Source organism: Amblyomma americanum, chromosome 1 (assembly GCF_052857255.1).
Source record: "Amblyomma americanum isolate KBUSLIRL-KWMA chromosome 1, ASM5285725v1, whole genome shotgun sequence".
NCBI lineage: Eukaryota > Metazoa > Arthropoda > Arachnida > Ixodida > Ixodidae > Amblyomma > Amblyomma americanum.
The window spans coordinates 52,657,229-52,666,567 of NC_135497.1; the positions used below are offsets into that span (position 1 = coordinate 52,657,229).

Here is a 9,339-nt window from a genome sequence, read left to right on the forward strand (position 1 = left end):
GAAGGTCTGAGGGAAAATGAATCTTTTGAAGCTCATCGGCAATGGCTCCGTGCAGCCAGTGTGCGCAGTTGTCCAGGAGAAGTTAGCTTAAATATCACAGCGCATTTAACACTGACTGGATCGGCAGCCGTAGCTTTGTTCTTTCGTTTAACAGGCTGCCAATCATCCTCCTCAGAAAGGTCGTTATCAGCACAGTGATTGATTCTGCCTAATGTGGTGACCGTGGGCGCCGAGGCAGAGCCCCGCGATCGAAAATGAGCACCCGCGTAGCGAGCATTTATAGCTGTCTACGAGCGGCAAAGTTTTAAGCCGTGTCGTTTGTTCTTCAAAGCCAGCGTTTTCTTGAGCGATCTGGGAAGTGCCTAACCCCATCATAGGTTGGTTGGCAAATTTCGAAAACCTAGAAGTGCAAGATCCTACCTGACAAGGGTTAGTTCCAGGCATGTTTTCCGTGCAAAGAACAGAGAAGGGATTGGACACAGGTATCGCCGCAGTCACTTGGCTGGAATCTTCATCCGTCATGCTTGCGTCGCCGTCAAGCAGAGCGATAGATTGCACCGCGTTATCTGTGCCGCTGCAGAGCGATGTTGGCGCGGCGAAGTTGCCGGGGCTGTCCGGGGGCCATTGTTGGCGGCCTCGGCGGTAGGCGTATCTGAGATGGTTTACTGGGGTAGTCTTCGAAACGGAAGCATTCAACTGTTGACCACGGGTGGCGAAGAACATGGTGGTGGCCCATTCATTTTTGGGTGTGTAGTTAAAATAAGCCTACACCGTGTTTGTGGAAGACAGCTGGGTCCGGCTGATAAATTCGTCTTGACGGATTTCACGTCACAGCGCTAACAGACAGGCCGGACTGTGCATGTGTTTGCCTTCACCTCTCTCGTCCAGTCTGTTAGCGCTGTGACGTCGTACCCGTCAATACCATCATTCCATGCTGTCTTCGAATGATGTCAGTTAGCACCACGATAGTTGTCGGCTGGCAGTAGTACGGGACACTGAGGAGCCAAAGCTCCTCCTGCTTGCCTTTGCACGCACATCGAAAATAGCGCTTCTGCTGCTATCTTGTCTGCGCCGCCTTTGGCTCAGCCGAGCGGCCGCAGATTTCCAGACTACCATGCCGGAACCAATTGTGCCGCCGCCCCAAGTGAGTGAAGTTTTTTCCCTAGCCACCAACAGCGTGTCGAATATTTTTGTCGTTTGATATGATAGGATTTTCGCTTTTTTGGGTGCCTTCACTATGTGTTCTTACACTAGTTCTTCGAAACAGTAGCAGGTGTAATGTATACTTAGCGCCACCGAAAGCTTTGGAGCGTGAATTAATCTGCAGCGTCGCTCAGTGCAAAACAGCAGGTGGTCGAAACTAATACATCTTTACTACGGCGCCGCAGCTGCAGGCACCGTGTAAAAGGCACAGGTGTAGCTCTGGCGCAGAAAAAGGCAATAATTTTCCCATGCCGCTCCAATCATTATGCGACTGGAGCCAGCGCTTGAGCGTCAAAATCTCGTCTTGCGAGCTACTATGCAGTGCAGCATTTTATGCTCTCAGGGTGCACATCGATATTGCTTCATGGGCCAAGTGTTCCTTTTCTGCATTTTTCTTTGAGTGAAGCGCGCAGAAGGTATTCACACAACACAAAGGACGGCACATACACACTAGTGCCAGTGTACAACGTTGCTTCCTTTGCTGTGTGCGCTTACTCCAAGGAAGATGAAGTTCCCAGTATCCGAAATGTGCGCTCTTGCCACGAAGGAACACATGAGAAACAGGTTAGTGGCTGCGTTGCGCGATATTTTCTTCGTGGTTATCCAGTTCTATAGCAGTTCTAGCTTCACTCGTGTCGTTGAAGCGGATTATACTGCGCACACGCTTTGAATACGCTGACAGCGGATTGGCAGCTTTAGGCCAATGGGCTACTCTATCCTCCCGCCGTCCTCCGTTGCTTGAGCGGTTATGCTTGCTATAGAGATAACCTGCTGAAAATAGCGCTGGATGACACTGGGCCCACATACCGTGACGCAACAGCGCGGCGGAGCAGTGGCACAGCGGCAGAAGTATTAAGTGCTCACACTCGCAAGGGTTTCCTCTGCGTTGGGCGGCCGAGATCCCTGAAGGGCGATACTTCGGAAAGCGGTTATTTATTTATTTATTTCTGCGATATCAATGTAGTTACCGTTCTACAGAAAATCCAGCATCGGATTTAGAGCGCAAAAGCAGATGGCCCACCTTCTACCTAGGTCACGTGACCTTGTGACGCCACCACCTGCCCACCGTGACAGGTAGTTAATACCGGTCGGGCGGTCGGGAGTGGTTGCTGGCAAAGAACAACATGGGTATCAACAGAACCACCGGTGATGCTTTCAGTCGCAGTCGTGACCTAGTGGTCTGTGCCTCCGCTTCGGCTGCGGAAGGTGGTTGGTTCGAAACCCACCGCCGGCCACCTACCGGTAAAAATGGGTACAAGCCACCACCGGCGCGGCGACCGGTTTCTTCAGGGGTGTGTGCTTGGAGGAGGCTCTACAAACCCCGCTGCGCCCTTTTGGGTGGTGGTGGTAGTGGTTTTCTTCATTAAAATAATAGTAAAAAGGAAGGAGAAGATTTTTTCTAGCCCGGCATCTGCCATCGATTGAAGCACCTGAGCTGGGGCAGCGGAAATAAAGAATAGCAGTCATAATACAGAAATGAAATGAAAGAGGTGAGGGGACAGGAAGAGAGGATGGGGGAGAAGTAGTATACACAAACTATTTACACAATAAGAAATGTGTACAGGTAGTGCGCGTCATTAGTTCATGTTGGAGGAATTAAATCACACACGGACACAGCACTGTGTTGGCTACAACTGGAGTGGGGCGTCCAGTTATTAATAGTTCAACGTAGAACTCGCGGAGCGTTCGGTCACTGAGTGTAACTACCTGACGGAGAACAGACGGGACGTCGGGTGCAAACCCAGTTTCGAACACTCAGCCTGCAAAGGTGGTTCGTGTTTCACTGCAAAGTGAAGAGTTTGACTCAAAGCTTATACGCTCTAACCAGCGTCAAGTTCAACACTGCTGTAAGCGATGCTTTGTCAGAAGCGTCAACTTGAGTATCACTGCGGTCTTGGGCATGTCCGGTTTTTCCGGCTGTGTGTCCGGAGTCGTCCATGACTCAGCAGATCCTATCTATCGCGATGAATTCGCAACGCAATTCGATGCTTTCATGACGTTAAGTCATCTCAGTTCGGGACATATATATACTTCACCGCAGTGGGCGACCCTACTTATAGGTTGTCGCTTCGGAGCTCTAGTGCAGAATGGAGGAAAGCCCAGTATCTCCACTAGTTGTAAAGTGGATTTTATTCCGAGGGTTGGTTGGTAGAACGGCGATACCGGTACCAACCAGACGTCACTCGGGCTACGAGCTCGTCTTCGTCTGCCTCGTTTCTGGGCCCCATGCACTGACGCCGGTCTATTCCATTACACACGAATAAGTTATTTTGAGCTTTCTAGATTTAAGTAGTTGGACTCTTATTAAGAATGTCCCGTTATAGTGTCGCAATTTGGAGTGAGAGAGACCAGTTCAAGTGTGTACTGATGTAGATGCCGAGGTATTATTGACAACCTATCTTAAAGGAATGGTACTGTTGTATTACGGTGGCGGAGTTTTGCGGACACATCCATGAATTTTTCTTTTTTAGCGCTCTGCTGCAAGTTTCAACCACACAAGGTGATTGGGCATAGCGTTGTCGAAGCCTTGACTGAAACTTTAGCTTGATGTGTGCTTGGACAAATATTAACTACCACATTTTTAGTCTCATAATTGTTAGTGCGTCATGTTGCACTACTGAACCTAATGATAAATGAAAGTAGTAACGCAACCTACGCAATCCAGACATTTCGTACTGACATCCTTGAATCCAAGCTAGGCTAAGCAAATCAGGGTACTTTTTTTCTGAAAACGCGGGACCTAATTACACATCTGCAGCGTCTTTGCACGTTACTCAGTGTGTGCTTATCATCCTTTATCACGATCTTAACGCCAACTTCTCATAGTGAACGTGCAGCGCCTCTGAATGTAGCTTCCCCTTCGCATGACGTTCTCATCACTAAGTGTTCACCACGTACACTTACCAACAGCCACAAATTTCAGTTTTACGATACCTTCGTAAACGTGAGGAACAATAGAGAAAACAAGCTGTGATTCTTATGTTGTGTCTTCAGGTTCAATGCCGAACTATCAACGCTGCTGCCATCGAGTTCAGCCGACTGCTTCATGAAACGGACGCCAGCGTGTTCGACTCCCCGGAGAGCGCACTGAAGATCTTCCAACGCGGCGACGAGCTGTTCCGCGGCACCAACGATGACGTCCCTCCGCTTACGGCCCCTTGTAACGGCGACGGCGAACGCACTCGGTGCTGGGCACTCAACTACCAGCGAATGTTGAACCGGATGTTGAACGAACGTGGTGTCGAATTGTTCGAGATGCACGAGAGCGCGCTTCTGTGCCAAACTATAAGCTGCACCGACGTTCCCCAAGGTACTGACGATGCTATGATCCCCACTGTTCTCTTGTGGTTACTTCGCCAGCATCAGTGCATTCGAAGCGTCATCGTGAATGCGTCTATTATGGCGCCTCACCCCCTCAAGAAGTTTTGGAGCCTCCTGCTACTAAGCGAATTAGTTAAGAGTGTCGAGCTTCGGGATGTCGAGGAAAACAGTTTCTCCATTCACCGCGTGTTCCATGAACACGCGGAACGACTAACCGTACTAGTCCTGATGGGTTTCAACCTGTCTGTGGCGGACGCAACTCACCTTGCAGCTCTCGTGGCCCGCAACAAAGGTCTGAAGAAGTTAGCTCTCGTGGACCTTTACATAGACGCAGCCTCGATGGAGGAGATTGTCGCTAGCATCGAAGGTCACGATGGACTCGACGAGTTAGAATTGACGGCTCTTCGAAGGACGGCTGACGGCAAAAGTATTGCCCGCTTGCTCGAAGCTCACATCACGAAACTTCGCTTAGGTGTGGAATGTGACTGGGAACCGTTCTTGGATGCTCTTGTAACAAACATCGATCTGGTTGAACTTGCGATTGTTTCCCGCTCCACACTGGCTTTCTCCCTGCATCGCCTTGTGCGTGCTGTGAGCATTAGCGAGACTCTGGAGAGCCTCGAGCTTGATTTAGACACTTCCTGGGCGATAGACGACGACCGGATCTGGGAAGAACTTGCAGCCATTGTGGGGCAAGCACGCGCTCTACGGATGCTTCGAATCACGGTGTCCAATATGACGAATGTCGCTCTGGAACTCTTGAAGAATGTGATTGCGAGAAACCAGTGTCTTCGGGACCTTCACTTTCATAGGTGCCAGATCTCTTGCCACGGTGCTATGGAACTGTTGGGGGGCCTAAGGTGTAACTCGACGCTACAGTTATTGGACCTCGCGGAACTAAGCGGAAGGGAAGGCGAGTATCGAGAGCTGCTACAGTTTATGGTCGACAACAGATTGTGTGACAGGGTCTCAGTCTGCTATATGGGCTGTCAGGCTTGGTTGCTAGGAAAAGCCATCACAAACAATGGCGTTCGATTCCGAAATTTTAAATTCTGTTGCGCCTACGGCCCGGAAGCGGACATCGTCTTCGGGGTTCTTCCTTGCCTCAAGGACACCTTGACCGAACTGTCTATCGACTGTAACGAAGTTATGTGTGATACAGGCACCCAGGCTCTAGCCAAACTGTTCAGAGACAGCTTGATTTTAGAGAACGTCAAGCTCGACTGTCCTTCAACTCCGGACACATCACTGGTTTTGCTCCAGGGTCTTGCAGAGTCTCGCTCAGTCTCGTCTCTGACCCTGAGTGGTTGGATGATCGGCGGGATGGACGATGTCGTGCCCATTGCTTTTGAAGACTTACTCCGCGTCAACTCAAGTATCGTGCAACTGACTGTCGTGCAAGGAGACTTGGGCGAGCTGAAAGTGTTCCTGAAACGCCTGGCAGCGGGCCTGGCCGAGAATCATAGCATCTCTGAATTGAACATTTTGCACGGCCCAGATTGTCTCGAAGTGTGTGACGCGACCATAAAGCAATAGCTCCGCGTGAACAGTACGATGGCCTGCTTGGCGGCTGACTTGCTTCTGGGCGCGAAGCTCAGCAGAGCAGCTGCCTATTCGCTTGGGTGTGTAATTTCGTGCAATTCAATGAAGACGATTCTGCGTTCCCATACCAGCCTAAGTGACGATGTCATCAATGAGAAACTTGTGGGAACCCTTTCTGCTATTCGGAGCGAAATTTTGCAGGTGGAGCGCCTGTACAAGTCCGAGGCCCGCCGCTATAAGCCACCTCATTATAGCGAGGGCCAGCACTGCGACTTCGAGGTTGAGCTCCTCAGTGATATAGAGAAATATTTGAACTTATGGAATGTTTCTCTTAGCGAGTGACAGTCTGAACTCTGCTGCATGCTCGAAGGATACGTTCGTGAACGCTTCACTGCGTACGCTACTCTCCTTGTACCTCTTTGCCTGATTTTTATACCTGTGTATTCTTCTGTGCTATGGCCATTTCCCTTTTAAACACGGACAAGTGGCCTATATCTTTTCGCCCGCCATTGTCCTGCGACTTTGACAGCAAGTAAAATTACGAAGATTTTCCTTTTGGTGCGATTTTCACTTTGGCGAACCACAAAACTTACCAGACGTTTCAAGGAAGCCCACCACTAATTTTAAAAATAGGGTTTTGAGGTAAAGAGATGCTTTTTGCGGCGTAGTAATACCACTGTTGGCGGACCTCAGAAACCAATAAAATTATGTTACCTTTTAAAGTGATTAACTAAATTCTTAATTACCAATAACTATTATCGAAAAGCGCCTGATTTCAACGAGATTTGTAGGCGACCGTTGGTAATAGCCATATTACATTTTACAATTTCGCAAACGCGATTATCCTTGCCGCTGTGGCTCAACTAATTTGTGCCATTTCTCGCGCCATTCCAAAACAGCGCGCCAGCGGAGAGTGCAGAGTGACATCCGGCAAATCAGGTTACTCCGCGCCCAACCCGCTACGTGACAAGAGAGCGTTAGCGTACCGGAGACTTATGCCGATTTACGTACGGCAGCTGCGCATGCGCAGTGGCAACAGTGCAGCCAGGTAGGACCTCTGTGCGTGCGCAACAGGCGTACGTAAAACCGGTGTACCTCTCCGCTTGGACGTCTCCGGTATGCTAAACATCTCTAAAATTGGCCTTGCCCGCAGTGAGGCAGCGAAGGGGCAAGGACCGGGGAGCGCTGCAACGCGGAACGGGCAGAGATAATAATAATAATATTAATAATAATAATTGGTTTTGGGGGAAAGGAAATGGCGCTGTATCTGTCTCATATATCGTTGGACACCTGAACCGCGCCGTAAGGGAAGGGATGAAGGAGGGAGTGAAAGAAGAAAGGAAGAGAGAGGTGCCGTAGTGGAGGGCTCCGGAATAATTTCGACCACCTGGGGATCTTTAACGTGCGCTGACATCGCACAGCACACGGGCGCCTTAGCGTTTTTCCTCCATAAAAACGCAGCCGCCGCGGTCGGGTTCGAACCCGGGAACTCCGGATCAGTAGTAGAGCGCCCTAACCACTGAGCCACCGCGGCGGGGCGGCAGAGATAGTTCAAAAACCAATTCCAGACGTCGTTCAAAACATTCAACTCAAACAACCCACAACCATCACACAGCACAACAGTGATGACGTCTCTACACAATTCCTTATAGGGCTAAAGGGTCGTCACGTCATTCTGCCGCCATTATGTAGTGGCTCTGAAGAAACGAAATTGCGCTCAAAAGAAAAATGGTCGAGCAGGGATTCGAACCGCTGCCCCATGAAAGCAGGAAGGGACAGCGTGTGCCAAGGCGCTAGCTCTCTTCTTCTAGGAAACTACCGTTCGACTTGATTAAAGGTAGGCCTTGGAACCCTTACAAAAATTTGTGACAAGTTTCTGACAAAATGTCAATGATTTCAGCCGTCACACTCATTGGGTATTTCTGACGACTTCTGAGTTGAGTTTCTAATGCATTGGTGATTAATATTGGCCACCGAGCTTCGGATAAAGACGTGATGTATTTTTTTCCTGTTGAGATTCACATTAATTTCTTTTCCATACATGCTGAATTCATGATGCATTTCTGAGTGGTTTATGATGCATTGAGATTAGTGTTGGCAAAAAAAACTGGGAATTTATTTTTTTAACGGCTCATTAACATTAAACCGCAACCGCTTGGGTGGAGCTCCCCGCCTCGGTGGCTCAGTGGTTAGGGCGCTCGACTACTGATTTGGCGTTCCCGGGTTCGAACCCGACCGCGGCGGCTGCGTTTTTATGGAGGAAAAACACTAAGGCGCCCGTGTGCTGTGCAATGTCAGTGCACGTCCAGAAGCTATCTTTACTTGCCGAATGCGGATTAGCTTTGGGGCTGATTTCTGGTTGTAGTTTCAATTTTATTTTGTGTGGTATTTCTTTTATTAATTACTGAAAAAGATACCGTGCGCTCTAAAAATCTCGGCCATAAGACGAGCATTGAGTGCCAGTGGTGTTCTATAGTACTTCTCCAACAGCCGTAATTCCCTGGTACTTCTGTATAGTGCGTCACACCATCAGGGGAGCTTTCTGATTGGCAGAAATGTTCCGTATAAGTCTGGCAGGGAAGAATGCGCACAACCTGCTTCAAACTTGCCGCGCACGGGTCCGGAGGGGCGCGTAGTCATGACAACTGTGTTGACATCCGGCTGTCACTGCTGCCTCCCCGAGCGCGCCATGGCCCCGCCCGTGTACCGCTGTCCCATCTGCCAGGCTGCCAACAAGAGCTTCCGTTCGCTGTTGCACCACCTGCAGTGGTGGCACGGCTTCTGTCACGACTCGCCGCCCACCCCGGAGCATCGCGGCGAAAGCGACGTAAGCGGAAGATTCGCTTCGCTTCCCGCTTGCACGAGCCAATAGCCCTGGGGGTGCCTTGCATTTACGCGCCGGCCAGAAGGCACGTGCCTCGTGAGCTGTAACTCGTAGTTGAAAGGGAATAATAGCCTCCGTCATTTTGCACTGGTATCGCGTAGTAATGAACACCGCACTGAGCAAGCATGAAGAGATTGGCAGTGCGTACTTCATTCATGTGTTTATGATCGCGCCTTTCGTCACGTCGAATTCTACGGGTTAGCCGAAGACAAGCAGGCATGCCGAGCTGTGCACGGCACGCCTCGTTGCAGTGGTAGAGAAAGCACGTGTCGCGACTCTGCTTTATTAACAACGGGCAGCTTTTAAAGTCCCACCAACAGCTTGGATGAGCCACTTCTTGTAGTGTGGTCGATATCTGCAAGTACCACAGGTTGAATTTAAAGACCATT

General features: G+C 50.0%; 1 protein-coding gene across 1 annotated transcript; it reads left to right on the top strand.

Moving 5' to 3' along the window:
- The first annotated feature begins 619 nt into the window (after positions 1-619).
- LOC144132756 (uncharacterized) lies at positions 620-6,748 on the top strand. The gene is made up of 2 exons (XM_077665399.1): positions 620-1,144; positions 4,198-6,748. The coding sequence occupies exons 1-2, from the start codon at positions 1,115-1,117 to the stop codon at positions 6,058-6,060; spliced, it is 1,893 nt and encodes a 630-aa protein (XP_077521525.1). The 5' UTR covers positions 620-1,114; the 3' UTR covers positions 6,061-6,748.
- Positions 6,749-9,339: the final 2,591 nt, after the last annotated feature.